Here is a 21,803-nt window from a genome sequence, read left to right on the forward strand (position 1 = left end):
CCATCACTGAGCTACCGTACCTTCTAGTAGACCATTAAGTTCCACGGCAAGAATGAAATTAATACGAGACCATATTTAATTACGTACTAGAGAAAAGGTATAAGTGTAACCAGATTTACAGCTTTATTGTGAGCTGATAGCAGAGTTCAGGACAACCGTGCTGGAGTCCTTCTCCAGTGGAAACCCAGGCCGCAGGGAAATAAGCCGGGCTATGTCTGTAATAGATGAAGTGACAGATGAGTAATATATAGGAAATAATAAATGAACTAGGTGACGGATTTCTCCCCTTCCCAGGGAACCAAGCTGTACCTTTCTCCGATTTCATTCTTGTATTACAAGTACTGTATATAACACAATTAAAGGAGAAGTGCTCCTAAACCAAGCAGTTTATTTTTGTTCTTTGTATTGTAATTATAATATTATTAGTCACACAGATACATTGAACATGTGCAAGAATTCATCTGTAGGACTTAATAAATGATTAGGCACCTGCTTAAATTGTAAGCTGTGAAAGCATTTATAAGGCTAGTGGAAGGGGACAATGGAATAAACATAGGCCAGTGACGGAAGAATGGAGACTACAACAGAGACTGAATGGGTAATTCAATTAAGGTCGAAGCTGCCATTGGGATGCCCATTCACGGCAACGTGAGTTTTTGGCTGAAAAGAGCCCTCAAAGAACTTCGGCAAACTTTGGAATACAAAAAAATGAAACTTTTTCCTGATAAGTATTTGCATTTGGCTTGACATCGATGTTGACCATGACTGTGTAACCAAACGTTAGTAGGAGATTAAAAAACATGACTGACAGATTGATTCTTGTGAAGTATATGTATATATTAATGCAGAGCTATATGGTTTTTATATAGTATTTCTAAGTGCATAAATTAATTTGACATTTATGGGAAACACTTCTCTTAAAAAATAAATATATAAACAAGAGGCACTCTTGCAAAAACATGATAAATGTTTTAACATGGTAGAAAACGTAAGATGTGAAGTTATCTGTTTTTTCCATTCATAGCACCAAAGCTAGTCAACACACTAAATGATTTACATGCATTTCACACTGTAGTGCTACATCAATGAAATTAATCAAGCTTGAGACAGTGATCAATATGTACTCTTACATCTAAAGTGGCAATAAAATGTTTTAGTAGAAATTGAAATATATATAATTGCTAAGAGAAGTAGTGTTAGCTTGTAACGTGTGAAAACTTTAGTTGTGGCTGACAAAAATAAGTTGCTTAACTTATTAGATAAGAGTGCTTGGAGATTGTACCCAATTTTCAACCCTTTACAGCTTATTCAAACAATTTAGAAGCACTGCAGTACCACTGTAAAGTGATAACACGAAACTAAGGGTTACATAGATCTGAACAGAAAAATATAACTTTGTACAAAAATACAAATATTGACTTACCCTTACCCCACGCTAAAATGATTATTAAATCCTTCCCTCAAATTTGGTCATTTTGAAACTTACTTTACAGCGTCAATGGTCGTCCATGTTAAGTGCCTCAGCTGGTCACTACCTGACACTTCCTTGCAGCCCTCTTCCTGCTGAGGCCAGATTGCTTTTACATGTACTCAGCACAGCATACTCCTTACAACTCAGCACGGAAAGTCAGAAGAGGATGCTGTCATAGAGTTACGAACAACCGCCACAGTGGGCAACTCCTATGTCAAACACAAGCACATTGTGTTGATGATCAAATCACAGTAAACAGCTGCTAAAACAAAGCACTACATACAGTAGGCAACTTTCATCTTCCATCATCCAAGACATTACAGATACCGCGTACAGTTTATATAGACTTCAGTATGTAGAAATGTCTCGTTTCATTAGACAATTTCTATAACATTCAGGCTATAAGATATCACTGCACATGCTCTGACACTAAAGACAGGAACAGACACCTGACAGCCCTGACTGAATCATTCAGACAAAAGGGATACAAACCAAAGACTTTTGCCACAACAATCACAACTGCACTTAAAGCCCCATGAGAACACCTGCTCCAATACAACAAGAAAAAAAAAAAACACACGCATACCACTGGTGGCTAAATAATACCCTCCCTAGAGGGAATGTGAAAAATAATCAAAAATCTGCAACCTATACTGATAGAGGATGAAACCTTAATAGACATTTTCCCCAAACATCCCATCCTTGCATTCCGGCAACCACCAAACCTCAGACAGAAGTTAGACAATAGAAAACTTCATAACATTCATGCCAGTGTATTCCATCTCTACATCCTCTGCCGTATTATCTGTGTTAAACTCATGAAATCTTTGTAAGTCAGCATTGCTGACCTGAGGAAGAGAGGACAACTCTTGAAAGCTTGTCTTATAATACCTATTGTTAGTCTAAATAAAAAAGGTATCACCTAATACTGAAGTACTCATTTACTCAACAAAGTATCCGGCCGTTCCTCCTTCTCTTACTGTGCACCCCACAACTGGAACAATCTACCGGGGACTCTCACAGCCACCACCAGTCTAAATTCTTGCAAAACTAAAGCTGTCTCACATTTTAATCTAGTCTGTAACTGTTACATACGCCTATAACATACATTATCTTTAACTGTGCATGCAATGTCTTGTATATAATGTATAACCTTGTTCACTTAATGTAACTATGTATTTGTCATCATAACTGTGCCCAGGATATACTTAAAAACGAGAGGTAACTCTGAATGCATTACTTCCTGATAAAACATTTTATAAATAAATAAACTCTGCACTATTGCAACTGGATAAACACAGGTATATCTACTAAATTCATAACATTCACAAGCATTCAGAACATTTGCAAGGAGTTTAAGCATGATATAAATGACAGCTAATAAAAAACACGTGTGAACAAAAGTACAGGATCAAACAAACGTATTTGCATTGAAATTATGGTGCTAACGCAAATAGCATAATAGTAGTTATACACTGCCTTTTAAGCACTAACAAGTGTCTTCATCAGATATACTGTTCATATTTCAAATATAAACACCTTGCAAATGAAACAAAACAGTTGTATGGAATTCAGAGATAGTATAGAAAGTGCTCAGTAAGACAATAGAATATCAATGGTATTTTAATGGCCATAGTTCACCATTACTGCACTACAATATTACTAAAATGTAGGCTGCTATATTTGTTATCAAAACCAAATGTGAATTCCAAATAAATACCACTATTCTAATTAAATGTAGGGTTAATCCGCATATTATTTTTATAAGAAGTACTACATTTTTCATCGTCCTCCTTTAAGGTCAATTAATTATGCAAAATGTGAATAAATTTCTCTTGAACTTTGATAAAGATTTCTCAAAGGCTTTTACCTAATTCACAAGTTAAAATTAAAAATGGGTTCAGACATAATTTTTACCCAACTAAATGCCAAACGTACAAAAAATCCTATTAATCACCGCATAATATGGCAAAGATAACACCAGAAGAAATAAACAATATTTCCGGGCTAATAAAATATCACAGCTGTATAGAGACACTTGTTTCAGGTAATAGAGCTACTGTATGTAGAAGCTGCCACATCCTGACAACAGGAGAAGGGGGGGAAAGGGGAGAAGGGAAACAACACCCTCGCTACAGCCTGGCTGGAGGTGCTACAATCAGGGGCGATGTAGAATAGCAACAATAGAAAAATGAAACCCCTATAATGAGAGCACTCTAAACAGATATGTACACTGATGACACCAGAGGAATCTAATGATGTAATGAATTGATGAATTGATTAAAATAATCTTTATTAGGAGATACCTCAAAATTAAAATATTGCAGGTAAGTGAACCTATGCCTCCTCTGAGGCTTGCCTAATCTAATGTGCAAATTTAAAATGGAGTGGGTATAGACTGGGGTATAAAGTCCCAATATAACGTATAAGTAGGACTATAAAGCCATCACGTTTAGATGCAAAATCACATCTAAATAAGTGTAGCTAAACACCAGACTCTGAATGGTTAATGAGTAACCTATACAGAGAAATAAAAGGATCAACTGTCATATATAGTCTCAGTGATTGCTGCACTGTGGGGGTGCAATGCCTGTGGCCAAATATGTAAATGAATATCAAAATATAACACTTATATCAGCTCTGGCCTCCCACCTAGCAGGTAGTGCAGTGTAGTGTGAACACTTTAGTGCACACTTCAATAAACTCCTAGATCCTTGTTAAATGAACATATATGTTGGAGCGTTAATATCACTCATAGTGTAAACATTCGTTGTAGTTAACCTCATATAGTATCACACAGATGATGAAACATTGTAGCTCCTGTGCAATTTAAACCTCATGTAAGCACATATTTCAGTCTCAGAGCTACATAGCTGGACAGAATGATAGACTCAATATGTCTGACAAAATGTCTCTTAATTAGCCAATATAGTAAATATATCCAGATAAAAGCTTTTGACTGCTGCATAAACTTGGCAGTTAACAGAGAATATATGACTGTACAGAGTGACAGACTTGTAGTGTCTGACGCAGTGTCTCCTTGTCACAATAGTAACTGTGGTGTAACATTCAAACCGATTAAAATTGGGAGGTATGATACAATAAACCTCACAGGTACATAGCAGTATATTCCATGTAACCAATTAGCTCAGTTTTTATCAGTTTTTATCAGTTTCAAAGCTGGGTAACATGGACAAAATGACAGGCTGAATATGTCTGACAAAATGTCTCTAAATTAACCCATATAGAGAATATATCCGGATAAAAGCTCTAGATTCTTGCACAAATTAGGTAGCTTACAAAAAATGTGTGACTGGACAGAGTGACAGACTAGTAATGTCTGACACAATGTCTCCATGTCACGGTGGTAACTGTGGTGTAGCAACAAACTCATATAGCAACATTAATGAACATAAATCCCATGATCAGCTATACCCCTTCCCTATGATAAAAATAGGCGTGTTAGTGAACCGCCTGTGCTCAAAAGCAGAGCTAAGTTTGTGTAAAAGTTACAGCAGTGCTATGGGTGGAGGGCAGGCAGTCTCTGCACCTCTCCCAATGACGTCAGCACGTCCAATTACCTACGTACGTTTCGCTACTGGCTTTGTCAAATCAAACAGTTGCATATCCTGAGAGCCGATGAAGACTTTAAAGAAGTGCTAAAATATTACCCAGAAATGACATGTCGTAGGTCCAGGAATTTACGTGACTGTCTGGTCAAAAGCCACTTTGAAACCACTGCCAACCCCACGTGGCTCCACGTAAACCCTCAGGCTGTTTCAGCTATCATAGCTGTCATAGCCTGTAAGGTCATTAAGATTGCCAAAACTTTCACAAACTGGGACGACACACGGACATTTGAAATACGTAAGTTTATCAATTGCAAAACTTCGGGTGTCATATACATGGCAGAATGTATATGTACCAAAAAGTACATTGGGAAGACCAGACGCCCTTTCAGAATCCGTGTTCTGGAACATCTTGGCAGTATTAGAAATGGTCTCGACACACCAGTAGCCAGACATGTCAATGAACACCACAGTGGTGATCATACTGTACTTACCTTTAAAGGAATAGACCAGTTGTCATTAGGCATTAGGAAGGGCAACTGGGATCAGGAGCTATTAAAAGCTGAGTCTCGATGGATATATACTCTCCAAACCCTGTCCCCAAGGGGACTAAATGAAGGGTTTGTGTTTAGTCCCTTTATCTAATTTATCCTCATCTCCCTTCATACCCCTCCACCTACCGCTTAGTTCTCCTTCTCTTTACCATCACAGCCTATTGCTGCACTGTTTACTATATGCAGCTCCCTCTGACTGAGCTGTCATATTGCTCGTTGCCGCTGTCTGCAGGAGCACGCACCAACCAATCAGATCAGAGTTCACCCGATAAATACTGGGGGAAGCTCACTGGCTCCCTTCCAGCCTTGAGAAAGTGTACAACGAAACGTACGTCGGCAAGTGACGTCATCACGTCTAAGGGGCGGGACATGTGTTCGAAATTGAAACGCATCCGCTTCTCGTAGCTCTGCATTAGCAGCTATGTGCTTGCAGTAATTATGCAATTTTAACCACCCAGATAGCAGCCTCATAGTAACCAGAGACAATACAGGTTTATGCCATTATGCTTCACTATTGAGGCTGCTACATAAGATTGGATGCAGATCGAAAATCAAGAGTTTCATGTTTCAACAGGCACCACGTGTGCACTGTTTGAGTAGCTCCAGTTCCTACCCACTTGTATGCTATCCTGTTCAGGCTGAGTATTGTACTCCTACTCAGCATTAACCTTTTACAGGCAGACTTACAGCCAATACCTACCATTGTGGTGTTGCAAGGCTGAGCCTATACACAACTATTATGCTGTTCATACCTACATAGCTAACTGCATTAAGGTTAAGATTAGCCCCATACATTCACGGATTAAGGAGTGTATTAATTATATTTAACGTAGTGGCTAACACACAGGCTCCACAGGTGGGCAAGAGGATATACATAGCATTGCTATAGTACCACAGTCATTGTACTATCCTCTTTTCTATTCAGATAGGATACTGGTCACATATCTTGCTGCATCCATATCGTTCTAATTCGCTGTTTCACTGGCCATACTTGAATCATATTATTTTGATTCTTGAGCGCTCTTATTTTATATATTAGAGTTATGTACTCATTAATAAAGTGTGTTTTAAATGTATCATTTTTTCACCCACTGCATACATTAACCCACTAGAGTCCCTGTGATCCTGAGGTGACGATTGCTCTCCTTGGGGTCCTTTTCTCTCCGTAGTTCTATTCTGTTATTACCCCTGATTGTAGCACCGTCACTACACACTTTAGCAGTAGCGAGGGTTCCTCCCCCCCTTCCCCAATCCCCCTCTCCCCCTCCTCCACGTTCGTGTATGTGTCAGTAAATACTGTTGTATATACCCGGTTGTGTGTAATTACTGTCTGCATTGGGTTCCTGGGAGAGGCTATCCTACTGTGTTAGGATCTCTCCCGGGTGGAGTCGATGTGTACCACAAACGTGATCACTCCACACTCCCTGCAGCAGAGGATCAGGCCTCCTGTATGCTTCTCAGGTAATACAGCACTGGTAGTCCCTTTAGTTAGGGGGAAAGATGGCTACATAATGTTTCCCCCTACGTCTTCATTTCAACCCTCCCTCCCCCCACGCCTTCACACTGCTGATGGATGTATTGCCCTGTGTTACTATTTGCCATCCCCTTGTCATTAATTCTCCACATCTTCAGTCATAGATTGTTATCTTGTTTTTTGTACATCTGTGTTAAGCTCATGGAATCTCTGTAAATCAATATCACTGACCCAAGAAAGAGAGAGACCTCACGAAAGCTTGTCTTATAATATCAATTTAGTCTAAATTAAAAAAACTTATCACCCAATATTTAAGTAATTATTTATTCTGCACTATCGCAACTGGACTAACAGCTATTTCTACATAACTCAGATATGGTTTAACAATTTTTAAGGCATAAAAGATTGGCGTTAGAAAGAGTTGTCTGTGTCTATGTGAAACTGTTTAACACATGCTGCAGTAAGTTTGAAAATAAGGAAATCGTTGACTAATAAAATTGTTCAAGACTAATCAAGGTGAAGCTTTGTGTAGGAATCAATCTTACAGAGACACGAATCTCATTCACTGAAAATGTACTCACTCTCAATGTGTTCCATGCTAATCTTCTAACAATGCACATGCATTCATTATGTCCGCATATAACTAGAACAAAATAAATTAACCACGAACTGATCACTAATGCAAAGGACCATGGGAAACAACATTTTAAAAAAAAGGCAAGTTTTTAAATCATTAAATTGTCATATGGAAGAGACTTTGGAAATTAATTTGTCATATAAAATCTATTTAATGTACAGCTCTTAGGAATAAAATTGGTTCTGTCATTAATAATGACAAAATGCAAAATTAAAATAATCAAAATAAAGAGATTAAAGGCAACAAAAAGGTTAACATTTAATTGTACAGTTCTGCATTGGTTCAGTTTCAGATTTCCATGGTCCATGTCGGTGTTTAGCTACGAGCCAAACATATTAAGGCCTAGATGCACTAAGTACCGTAAGGCTTCTTAACGTGACATTAACCTAAGTTAACGTCACAAAGTTAAGCCATGTTATCTCCTGTAAAGAGCGTTAACTAGAACAGACGTTGGTAATAAGGAGATACAAATAATATACAAATGATAAGTTATTATATAATTTCCTATTTACTAAAGTCTGTTGGGTTAATGTTACGTTATTTAAGTCACAGCTTAACTTGACTTTACTCCCATTTAAACCCTGATATAGTGCTTTCGTAGTGTCTGGATGGGTGTACTGTACCACTGTAGTTTGGCTTAATTTCCACTCCAGCAAAAACCCTATTACGGGGTCTGGACAGGAGTAACGGCAAGATTTGCATAACGCAACATTTAATGAAGATCGCACAATATCACAATTAGCACAATAATGTGACATTAACCCTTTTCTAATGATGTATTGTAGTATGGACGTTGTATTTGCATATTAGCTGTGTGGATTCAGCATTAATCCATGATACATACTGTACAGTAGGGTTACATCCATTCCTGATTTAAGTAACATCACGCCTACCTGATTTAACAGAGTTTAGTGCATCTAGGCCCAAGTCTGTACAACTGGCATCCTCTAAACCACACGTAGCCAAAAAAGTATATAATAAATACTCAGGGTACGTAAAAGTTGAGAGTTTCTCTAAAGGATGCCTTTTTTTAATTGCATTCACTAGGAACAAATTACAAATGTGGACTGGAACAATTCAATCCACCGGTATACTGTAGGTGTCCCTTATGTGGCCACTCAGTGGTGATTACAGTTAAAAACATATTTAATAGAACCATAATAATAATACAAAAACATTTCAAAGGTATATAATTGCAATGAATAAAAAACAGGGGGAGGAAGCTGATCATGGACCAACGGTGTTCCACCTCAAACTAATGGATAGGTGAACACCTTACATACGGGTATGTCAGTATTCTATGGGGAAACAATTCATTTATCCCCAGTGTATCAGGCGTGCTAATCCCTGTACATAAAGTTTAACCAGAAGAGCACTGCTAAATAATGGTATTATGCAATTCTTTCCCTTTTTGCACCCTGAGAAATACACTGCTTATAGAAAAACTTGGTGAGTGGTAGGTAATTATATGTATATAAATAATAAATACCCTCAACATTGACAAATATGCAGAGAGGAGAAAAATATCAGCAGAAACAATGTGCAATGGACAGATTCAGGTAAAAGACAACTACAAACTACTGCAATTGCGGAAGAAAATGGTCCTTAACACTGTTTTGAAAGTCCTCACTTATCAAACATCGAACAAATAGCATAAGAAGAAGTTTGGCACCTTAAAACCTTGTAAGTGGGATACCTCTAGTTTGGCGCATGCTTTCTTATTCCCTTCATATTTACGCCTCAAAGGCATGTTTAAAATTTTTGCTTAGAGCCTTTCTTCTTTTAAATTTTACCTCCTAACCATCAAAATTAAAAATGCAATTGTGAAGAATTTCAGTCAATTTCACCAAAATATTGCGACTTCACCAGAATTCAGCAAAATGGCAAAATATAAAAGGTCTCATGGCCTTGTACATTAACTTCTGATTGCCAATTTATTTATTTTTTGCAAATCTTTATATTTTTCCCCCAAAAAATTAAAATGTACCTTTTGCACCACTCGTGAACGTCAGCATCAAAAGTCCACATCTCAAGAAGGAGCCTTCCACCATCATTAGCCAGGTAGGGTTATAAGCTCAGAGAATTTGAGTTTCTCCATACTTGAAGTGCCATCTTAAAGTGCCATGTTTAACTCTACAGTTACAAGTTGCATCACAGATTTTTTTGCTCATTTTCTAGGTGAAATTGCGACCTGACCAGATGAGAAATGGAAGAGGGCTTCACCTCTTTTGTTTGCTTCATGGGGAATGTAGCAATCATGTGCTGAAGTGCTTTGGCACTCATGTGGTAGACTCTGGTATTCACAGGGTTAAAACAGCAATCCCATCGGGGATCTTTTTCTCTTACATGAATCTTGGAGCTCAAGTGTGATCCCCTGATGTCTGTAAACTCTCCCAGTTAAGAAGATATATATATATATCTATATATATATATATATAGATATATATATATATATATATTTATATATATATATATATACAGGCATACCCCACATTAACATACGCAATGGGACCGGAGCATGTATGTAAAACGAAAATGTACTTAAAGTGAAGCACTATCATTTTCCCACTTATCGATGCATGTGCTGTACTGCAATCGTTATATACTTGCATAACTGATGTAAATAACACATGTGTAACAGGCTCTATAGTCTCCCTGCCTGCGCACAGCTTCGGTACAGGTAGGGAGCTGGTATTGCTGTTCAGGACATGCTAACAGGCGCATGCGTGAGCTGCCGTTTGCCTATTGGGCGATATGTACTTACTCGCGAGTGTACTTAAAGTGAGTGTCCTTAAACCGGGGTATGCCTGTATTGTGTGTGTGCCTGTTTTGACATAAAACTACAAATATGGTGGCGGACTACAAACATGCCCAAAGGGTCACCAAAAGAAAGTCGCAATGTCAACGCGTTTTTCTATTGGCCATCGGAGAGACGGGTGGCTGGATGAAGATAGCAGAGGAGTTGGGCAGCGGAAGAGGACGATGGCCAGGGAGGAGCGTGCCCAGTGGTTCGACCCCCGTCGTCATCTTTTGTCGCCGGCCTCTGATACCTACGGTATGGGCGCGCAAACTACAGTATGCACGCGCAAACTACGGTCTGCGCATGCTCGCCGGGCGCAACCGCACATTCTGTGCATGTGCGATTTAAGAACCAAGATGGCGGCCCCCTTCTCGGTGCCGCCGTATCGCTGAAAAGCGGGGCGCCGAGAAGCGGGGCCCTGCTGTACATTTCTTCCAACACCAGAAGAGTATATCAATGTTATTCTTATGAAAGGGAAATGCAATAGTTTTCTAAAATGTACTGTACCATAAAACAACATACTAAAAATGTTAATAAGCAGCAATCCAATAAAACAACATTTACGGTTCAAAAAGGAGGTTTTCCTATGACCATAAATAACAAACAAATGTTCTAGGAGGACATCTACATGCTAGCAGGCAAGGCAGGCAATGTTAAACAAAAACAAAAAAACTATTCAAATACAGAATTAAATATCAACAACTCTTGGAAAGTTGTGTAAGACCATGACAAAAAGGGCAGGAAAAAGAACAAGGGGCGACTAGAGCATTGAAAGGTTAAAACTACAATGTAAAAATTATTGGTTAGCCAATATTGGTCATTTTATATACTGTAAATCAAATGCATATGTACACACATTACAAATTAGAAGTGATTTTGTTAATTTTAGATCAGGGCAGCTAAGCAGTATGAAAGGCACAGCTTCATAGACTGCAGAGCAAAACTTGCATATTTTAATAGCACCTCCACGGTATTCAAAATAAAAACAAAAATCCCTTGCATACGTCTATGCACACTTAAAAAAAATAAAAAGCCCAGTAGTGATCCGTTGCAATTGATAATTCCCAGCAGTGAAGACTTGAATCTGAATTTTAGAGAGCGCAATAGATCAATGGGTTTGTTACTTTGAGTAGCCTTTGCAATCCATATCTTAATAACATGTGCACTGGTTGGAATAAATGCAACACTGGGATTACAAACCTTTATTACGAGTCATGTTTTGCAGAATTTTACATAGCATTCTCCTAGTGGTAAATAGGAGTAGATTTTCCCTTTTCCGGTACATCTAATGTTTTCTCATAGAATATCAATGACGTGTTGTTTATCATTGCTTTGCTTAGATCTCATATTGATTGGTTAGTTCTAATATAAATGTGAATTTCAAGTTATAAAACATGCTACATACAGCTAGCATGAGTTATGTATTTGTTTGGTTTATAACGTTGTTTTGCAGTGTGGTTTTTTTTTTAGCGCTTATGAAAATATTAAATAATTTAAAGTTATCCACTAATGAATGGAACATCAGTTTGCTTAAATTTCCAAGATTGGTATGATGATGAAAGCATCATAAAAGACATAATAAAATGTAACAGTCTATAAATCATCACAGTAAAATTGAACCCAATTAATGTTAGGAAACAGTAATCTCCTTTGCCAGTTCACAGTCATAAACATATTGTACTTTATTTAATGTGACATGTTCTAGTGAAATATAAAATTGTACAGTATATAGTATACATGATTAACCGATCCTCCGAAAAGCCTAAAATCCTCTGAGCCCGTTTAAAACTTGTGTTTCATATTGAATTAAAAATTAAAAATCTTCAATCTGCACTGGTCTTTATCTACCACATCCACCATGACATCCTTGTATAACAAGTCCAACGCAATTTACATAACATTTATAGAAAACCCAATATCAGCTTTTTTTTATTTCTAGATAACCTTACGGATTTTCAATTACTACTCAAATGTACAAGATGCTGGACAAAGAATAGAAAAATGGGGGCGGGGGGAAGGGGGAATACTTGATTTGCATAGAAGCAAAACTGTATGAACCAACATTTTAGAGTAGAGGTCTGCAACACATTACTCTGCAGAAAAAGTCCATGATGCATTGCAGGTCCTTCAATTACCAACTGGATTACACAAAACATGTCATATACAGGTGGACAATTATTATGCTTAGCAGTACTATACTGATCCTTTTTCAAATTAGTATGTCCGTTTCGAGTCACCTTGCCATGGAAGTTTTCTTAATGTGGTTTCTTAGAAAGCAGTAGATGTATCTAACAGTTGCGATGTTATCCTGGTTTTGGCAAGATGATGGATGCTGAGCTGGCGAAAGGAACGCACTCAGAGGCCAAAAGGCATCTGTGAATTGCAGTGGGACGGTAGATTGCTGTCAAAGATTTGTCAACTAACTGTTGATGACAAGAATAAACTGCAGTCCGAATGAGAAGAAATAAGAAAATCCTCTGTGTCTTGAAAACCTTTTTGTAATGTGCATTCAATGTGTCGTGGAAGCAAATACAAACTGTAAAAACGGGGAGTCAATTTAGTATTCCATTTCCAGATTATATTGCCCCACAAAGCTGGTAGTTTTTAGTTCCCAATTTAAATTACATGCTCCTATTTCAAAACCATTCCCTTTACCACTAGCTTTTCCTTTCAGACAACATGGTATAACCGTTACCACCCCATGTCTAACCAAACGCTGCCTCGTGACTTCTGAAATGGTATTTTATAGTTAAAATCTTTCACCAAACTTTTCTTCCACTGAAATATTCTGTTTTACTAGATTTAGAGAACATGGCAAGTAAATGTATGATATTAACATGTATGCTGCCAAGTTTTGATATACTGTAAACACAAAACTATTGACATATAAATAAGTCCAACAAGACAGTATTGTTAATGCATGTGATCAGTATATGTACAGTATGTGCTTAAAGAAAAAAATACCATATGCCCTCACCAAATGTGATATTTTAGATTAAATGCAGAAAAAGATCTCACATGGGTTTAGTTGGTACTCAGGTCCTGTGCCCCTACCACTAGGCATCAAAAGTCCGAACATCAGTAAATAAAACGAAACAGCACTCAACAATACGTCAAGTACAAAAATAAATCATGTAACCAAAGCCAATTATAAAGCAGCCAAGTAGCTGCTATTTAATAAGGAAAGGGTCACGGGCCTGTGACTGTATGACTTGCTGGCATCACAAAACTGGGATGAAGCCCAGCTAGCTACCTCTAAATCTATGGAACTTGGTCACCTGTGTAAGTCTTATTTTGGCCAAATGCATTTAATATCTGGGGAAGAACAGGAAATGTGTAAATGTATAATGCACTGTCTGTAAGAATGTATTTCAAAGTCTGTATTCGTTATTCCCTGTAAATGCAATCCCACAGTTTAGTGAATCAACATTGTTCCCTGTTAATTCAATTCCACGTCTAGTTGAGCAAGCAATATGAGATGAAGTGTTTGTGATCTGTGTGTAAGCACTGTGATGTGATTTGGGAGTCAGCCCTGTAAAGTGTTAATTGGATAAAGTGAACAATCAGGGATGGGTTCTTAGCACGCCCTCTGGCTGCTGTGGCACAAACTTAATTTGTGCTCTGATGGTACAGTAGCCCCCTCCCATGCAATGGATGCCTCAGAGGGCTATATAAGGGGTGCTTCTGATCAGAGAATGAGATCTACCTTCAGAGAGAATCTGAGAGCAAGAGAGGCTAACAGACTGAGAGACACTCTGGGAAGGACTGTGGAGTTCTACCCTCAGAGGACTATCTGAGAGACAGAGAGGCTGATAAACATTCTGTGACGGAAGAAAAAAAGCACAATTGCACACCAAGGTAAGAGTATGATGGTATAATATGACAACAATAATAAAAAACTTACATATGAGTAAAACTTAATTCATATCCAGGTCTGAGCGATATCCTCACTCTTAGGCTTCACCTTAGATCAGGCAAGGGGGCAAAGTCCAATTCTTATCGGGTAGCAGTCCCGCGCACTGGGGCTGTCTCCGTTGCAGTCACTGCAATAACACCTCCGCGTATGTCGGCGTGGTGTGTAGCGCAAGTGCGCATGTGTGGAAATAAAGCCCCCTAAGCCGTCCGACCTTTGGTATGGTATCCATTCTGGTTGCGATCCCTCAAACGAACTGGCATCGACGGACGGCTATAGGGGGGCTTTATTTCAACCCTTGCGCTACAGACACGCCGACATACGTGGAGGTGTTATTGCAGTGACTGCAACGGAGACAGCCCCAGCTGCTACCCGATAAGAATTGGACTTTGCCCCCTTGCCAGATCTAAGGTGAAGCCTAAGAGACGAGGATATCGCTCAGACCTGGATATGAATTAAGTTTTACTCATATGTAAGCTTTTAATTATTGTTGTCATATTATACCATCATACTCTTACCTTGGTGCGCACTTGTGCTTTTTTTCTTGGTTGCCTGGATCTGCCGACGGAGTCTTCCGCCAGGGTCCTTCTTGGAGTGGGGGAGACACTCCAAATCACAGGAGCAGCAAGAGGAAGGAGAGAAATTACTTTTCTGCATTCATAGGAAGAGCGCGGACTGAACACTCTTATTCTGTGAAGGAGTTTGATCTTTTACAGTGACTAGCTGGAGAAATATCTCAGAGGGGCTGCTGTGTGATCAGCCCTCTGAAATCCTGGACGAGAAGCGGACAGGGCAAGCCTTCTTGAAGCAGGCCCCTGCACCTAGCGAGGCTAGAGTTTACTCCCCAGGCCCCCAGTTGGTATTGTATCGTGTTTTGTACATCTTTGTTTGTCTGCTGGCATGCCAGAATAAACCCCATTTTATTCAATAACTTTGCCCTGTCTGGTACTTGTGATCCTGGTGGTTTCGGTGAAAAAATACTGGTCTCCCGTGACAGGGCCCATAAACAAACTTCATGTAAGTGAGTGATGATCCGTTTTCTTTACAGTATGTGCGTAAAACCAGAACTGAATAAATTAACTGGTTGTCAATGCTAACCCTTCAGACATTGCACATACGGTATTGCTGCAAATGTGAGAGAGAAAAGAGAGACGAGAAGGAAGAGAAAAGAGAGATGAGAGGTGAGAATCTATATTGCATCAGAGTCCCAGCTGGGGCTAATAAGAAATCCAGACCAGATTTCCAGGCAGTCTAAGTCTCCAAGCCAGGTGCTGCAATCAAGCACTTTCAGGAAACCAGAGGGAGGAGAGTTTCACTGACACTGGTGTGTGGAGAAGGTTTTAACTACAGCTTTTCTGGAAGGGAAAGCCCTGTTTGGAAGAATTCCTGTGCATGAAGTAACTTTTTTTGCAGCAGTAAGCTGAAAGTGACTGTGGGAGAGGTTTCCAATAACTGGTTTAGCTGGGCCTGGCATTCTTAATTAGTTAGTTCTAGGCTGGTAGTGCAGACCAGCAGTAAAAGTTCAGTCACTGTTTCAAGAAGGGCATAGACTTCTCTTTAATTTGTTTGTTCTTTTAAAGGGCCAGATGCCAATTTATGTTGACTGCTATAACACAGCAAAAGTGATATCCCTGTTTAATATTAATATATATATATATATATATATATATATATATATATATATATATATACACATATACATACATACACACATATACACACACAGTTGTGTGAAAAAGAAAGTACACTCTCTTTGAATTCTATGGTTTTACATAGCAGGACATAATAACAATCATCTGTTCCTTAGTAGGTCTTAAAATTAGGTAAATACAACCTCGGATGAACAACAACACATGACATATTACACCATGTCATGATTTATATAACAAAAATAAAGCCAATATATATCTCCTTCTCTCTTCCCTCAAACCACCCAGTCCCACACACTGTCTCGCTTCCTTCCGTCACCAGTGTGTGAAAAACAGGCAGGAAGTGTGAGTGGCAAAATAAATGAGCTCGGTTTCCGACTGGAGTAATTATGTGGAACGCCTTCTTGTGGATTCCTGCCACGAATTCCACAGAAACCGTGCGGCCGGAATCCACTGACGGATTCAGAGGATTCCGCACAGACTCAGGAGGGCGCAATGCGCCTCCAGATTTCATTCCACAGATCGGACTGCACACAAAAAGTTGGGGGAAATTCACGGAATGGATATTGACAGATTAACCCATCTCTAATCAGAAGCACATAAAGGGACCCAGGTTGTTTGTTTGGTTGCCTAACGACCTATAGGAACGAGTGAGGTCACCGGGTTCACTGGCTTTTTTATTTTTACTCTTTGTTCACTTCCGGATATGACACGAAATATACTGTGTTTGTTTATCCCTGTACATCTCGAGTTGCCCCAAAGGCGGACAGCCTGGTGGGGCTGCCCAAGAGCTGCTCCTCTCTGCACAGGACAAGGGTGCTAAGGGTTAACATTTGCTTGTACTTTGTGGAGCGTCAATCCCACCTACTGGAATGTTAATGAGTCAAGAGGACACAAAGAACTTTTTGTTTACAGCATTGAAAATCAACCACACCAGTGTACGTCTGCGTTGCCTCAAAGGTGGACAGCCTAAGGTGCAGCCAAAGGGTGTGAGCCGTTTGATGCCGTTTAAGTTGCTCTATTTCAATCTGAAACTCACAAACCCTTTATCTCCTGAACCCAATTTTCCAACTCTATCTGTCCATAAATTGTCTGTGAATTGACTGTTTAGCCCTGTTCTTTTAATGACCATGTATATTTTTAACTCTGTGCCCAGAACATACTTGAAAACGAGATGTAACTCTCAAAGTATTACTTCCTGGTAAAATATTTTTATAAATAAAAATAAATATACATTACCCAGATAAAAAGTCTCATAGTTGCCTTTTTTTTTATTATTTTATCACTTACCTGCGATGTGCTGTGTCTTCTCCGAACCATGGGTTTGGGTGAAAAATAAATAAATAATATATATATATACATACACGCACATACATACAGATACATACATACATATACAAACACACACAGTGTGTGTGTGGTTGTGTGCATGTACACATACACACAGAATATAAAGTTGAGGATATTAAGTTGACAAGATAAGGTGACGCATAGGTAAACTGAACAACTGCCCCAATTTGTGCTGCAAATACTGTACAGTCAATCCATTACATGGAAAGTATATTAAAGGGGATTAAATAAATATTGATTTTCAGCATGTAGCATATTAATTTGTTTGATATTGCATATTGTGAAAAGAAAATATCAGTCTTCTGTGAAAACATTTGCGCAATATTGCAGAGATTTATAGCCAAGATTATATTTTACATTAGGACATAAAAATATTGATGACCCCATCCATCTTAACACAGTCAATAGAAAATGGTTTTCTGCTGAAAATCTCCCACCTTTAAAGACGTAATGAACGAAAACATATTTCTGAAAGCAATGGGGAGACACCTACTCTCAATCTCCAATATAAACTGTATAGAGCCAAATGATGTATAGTAAAACTATATGCACTTAAATGAGTGCAACACGTCTCTATGAATTGGTAACATCACAAACTGGCATTATCGTGGTACAGCTCAATCCCATTAAAGCGTGATCCGCTACAACGCGGATCCGCTTATAACGCGGTGCAAGCGTGGCTCCCGTTTAAATTATTTTATTTTTTTGCAAACTTTAATCACACACACACACACACACACACACACACACACACACACACACACACACACACACACACACACACACACACAAACTTATTCTGTTCAAAAATCACATAATGGACTTGAGGGTATGTTACATGCTTGAGTATACAAATCTTTTTCTTCTATATTTCTTCTGTATAGAATACGATGTAAGCATGGTCCACTTTTGCAAACATTTGAGTGACTTCGGCGTATTTAATCTAATCAGAGTGCTGGAAAATCTTTTTTTTTTTCCCCCAGTAATATATTCAAATTTAAGGCACCAAAATGATGTAGAAGATTAACAGGGAGATATCTCCACTAGTATTTTGCTCTTAAATGGTTAAATATTGTGAAGGTTTAAGCACCTCCGCTGGGCGGGGGGGGGGGAAAGAGGGGGGCTGGCTCCGGTCGGGGGACTGAGACAGAGACATGATATCAAGGCTTCTCCTTACTGCATGAGATCCCCCCTCCTCTCTCGCAGACTCACACACCATCACCACCATCCCCCCTACCCGAGTCACATAGTTACAGCCTCCTTAGTCAGCGTTTCACTCCTCAGTGAAGTCTTGTCCCAACCTGAGCCTACAGAGGGGGACCCGGCACAGAGCAGTCTGCAGCTCTCTGAGGTACTTGTTACCTTCCGCTTTCCCTTGTTGCACACACGCTCACTGCCACCGCGGGATTATGATTGACCAGCGGTAGAAGCAGGTACACTACTCGTGGTCGGTACATAACGAGTCAGTCCCCAATCCCCACCAACAATCATTTTTTTCCACGGTCCCGTTTTAACGCGGTCTCATTCTGTGGCCCGAGTACCGCACTATAACGGGGTTGAGCTGTATTTGAATTCGATTTGGAATTTATATTGTCATCTGAACATTACTGATCTATCTATTACGTGTCACTTTACATGGACCTAAATCGTTCATATTAGTAAAATGTTTTGCCAGCACTCCCTACTGCAGCTGAATACAGTTGTGGCATAATCAAAATAAGGTAATGAAAGGGCAGTGATCTATTGCATAAGGTGCACAGCAATAATGTTATTATTCAAATCATGGGAGCCTGGAAAGCAAATCTAATCTGTGTAGAGACCAGAATACTGAGCACTTATGAAGCAGGATGTCTGAATTTCACATCAAATGGACATAAACTAAAACCAAAGCAATCCTACTTTATATTTGAACAGATTACAAGAGCAGGGAACACACTATAACTGGAGACATTTCCTTTGATGCATGCTTACCATAATACTCTCACTCCTGACATTTTAGGAGTTGTGCATTGCAGGAGATTGGTAAGCATGAAATACATTGCTTGGTATTAACTCCTAAACAAAATGTTTGTTGTAATGGATTTTCTCCAATTTATGAAAAGGCTTCTAAAATGTTACATAGGGATTTCATAGCATAAGGTACTGTGGGAGATCAGTTACCACCCCCTCCTCCCTTCCCGAGAGGCCATGTAACATACAGGGATAATGAAAGGCTTGCTGTGTTTTTTGGGCGCTATCATCAAAATTGACATTTCCGAAGCTCCTAAAAGTCGAGTTATTATGAAATATTATCTGCCCACTGTAACACAACATTGTCTCTCATACCGTAAGGTTATAAAATAGAACTGTGGTGAAAATGCTCCTACCTCAAATTCTTCCGCTTCTATCAGTAGCTTGGCAGTAGTGATGCGAGATTCATATGGAGGCAAAGCAGTCTGGGAAGGGAAAAAAAAATTATAATTATATTATTTGAAATAGGTAATTGATATTTAGTACATAATACAAGATGATCATGCGATAGTTCACAGAAATGAAGTGGTACTGTATATTAAACAATTCATGTCATAACATCATCTTGTGCATCAAATTACCCCCAAAAATGCTTAATACAGATCAGAAGGTGGTTTGGCTAGTAGGCACTGACCACTGATTTCAGTAGATCAGTAGATTTATTTTTGCAAATTGGGCTATTTCAAATAAACTCAACCAAATCTGATAAGAGCTTCTGTGTGTAGCCGTGTCCCGTCTTACCTCCGGTGCCGGGGAGGGGTATGGCTGCGGAGTATGGGAGCGGCGGAGATCCGCGGCGTACCCGGCAAGAGGCGGCCGCCATCTTATAGTTCGCGCATGCGCAATTGCAGCCAGGAGGCGAGAAGTTGCGTCAGCCATTTTAGGTTCGCGCATGCGCAGTGGAGTCTTTGCGCAAGCGCAGTCCCCAGATTTGCGGCGGCCATCTTAGGAGAGGCTCCGCAAGAGACTACATGTTCTAGGAGCCTGAAGGACATGCAGGTAGAATGTTGACACAGTTAGTCAGTCACAGGTAGTTAGAGGCAGTTGCTGGAGTTGCTGGCAGTTGGAAGGAGGGTGGGGGTAGTGTCCAGGGAGCAGTGCTCCCCTGGACTAGGTTTGTCCCTTAGGTCCCAAGTCCCCTTCTAGATTGTGGCTGCTATAGGGAAGACCCCAGACAGGGACACTACCCTTTAGTCTTTGTGTCAGGTGTAGCACCAGTGAAGAGACACCACATCTGTAAGATGGGGCCTGCGGTTTGGGATCAGACCACAGGCAACTATAGACATTGGAGGGGATGCCCTTAAGGGGCGGAAACCTATGCGGACCAGAGAGAGAGGATTCAGCAGACGTCGTGGGTTCAGACGGATCGTTTTTGTCATTTAGCGGTACCTGGGTACAGGAGTGCCCAGGGAGAACGGTCCACAGGGGTAGCGCTACTCCCTACACATGGGTGGGACTGACCCTCATTGGGGAAGCACACCAGGGGTATTGGTGCCACACACCCTGTGTTGTTATTATTGTATTGTGTGTTATATTGTATGGTACCGTTATATCTTTATTCTATTGTTAGTAAACCAATCGTTATATACTGGTGTGTATCATTTCTCTTTAAGTAGTCCTGAAAGGGGTTATCCCGCTGCTGCGCTGGGATCCCTCTCAGATGGAGGCACTGCACCGAGGAGAACGAGAGCTCGCCCCAGGCTTCCAGCTGCGGAGGCTCAGGCCTTCTGTGAGCCACAGGTAACGGCAGCACACTTAGTTCCCTTAAACAAGGGAAAGGGGGCTACATGTATAATAAAAGTTTCTTTTACTTCAGATTATTGTTAGACAACCCCAGATTTAGTAAACACTATGAAGCCTCTGATGTGCCTGCGTTTAACAGTGTTAAGTACATTTGGAGCATAACCTTTGGCTATGCGTGTGTAGGTTGTGATACCTTTTTATTGCATAAATATGAACAACAACCATAGAAGCTGCACATGACCTTTCAAGACCTCACATCACTTCTTCAGATGTCAATTATTTTTTCGATTGTCGTGCTAACAAAACAGAACTATTTTTTTTTTTTTTCGTATATATATATATATATATATATATCTAATTGGGGTTTTTTGTTCACTATTTCTGGGGGAACACATTTGCAATGTAATTGCAACCTCTCCCAGAGTGAATGCATTAAGGAGCGAACAACTGTTAAGATAATATTTTTTAAGTGCATCAGGGACACGCAACTAAATTGGAAAAGAAAATTTGTGAAACAGGAAAAGCCAATGAGCAAACAACTTTTTTTCACGGTACACTGGGGAAAGGAACATAAGGTTGGTGGTAAATAGCCTATGACTTGCAAATGTTGTACTAAGCAGTATCTACCCGGCG

At 39.6% G+C, this 21,803-nt stretch overlaps 1 protein-coding gene across 5 annotated transcripts in view; it reads right to left on the reverse strand.

Annotated features, from left to right (window-relative positions):
• LOC142487692 (uncharacterized) overlaps positions 1 to 21,803 on the reverse strand; it is a 392,751-nt gene that overhangs the window by 298,615 nt on the left and 72,333 nt on the right. For all 5 annotated transcript variants that reach the window (XM_075587410.1, XM_075587409.1, XM_075587411.1 and 2 more), the window contains exon 8: positions 19,784 to 19,852. In XM_075587410.1, coding sequence (XP_075443525.1) covers positions 19,784 to 19,852 — 69 coding nt within the window. The remainder of the gene's footprint in view (positions 1 to 19,783; positions 19,853 to 21,803) is intronic.

The sequence above is a fragment of the Ascaphus truei genome, chromosome 2 (genome assembly GCF_040206685.1).
Source record: "Ascaphus truei isolate aAscTru1 chromosome 2, aAscTru1.hap1, whole genome shotgun sequence".
Taxonomy (NCBI): Eukaryota; Metazoa; Chordata; class Amphibia; order Anura; family Ascaphidae; genus Ascaphus; species Ascaphus truei.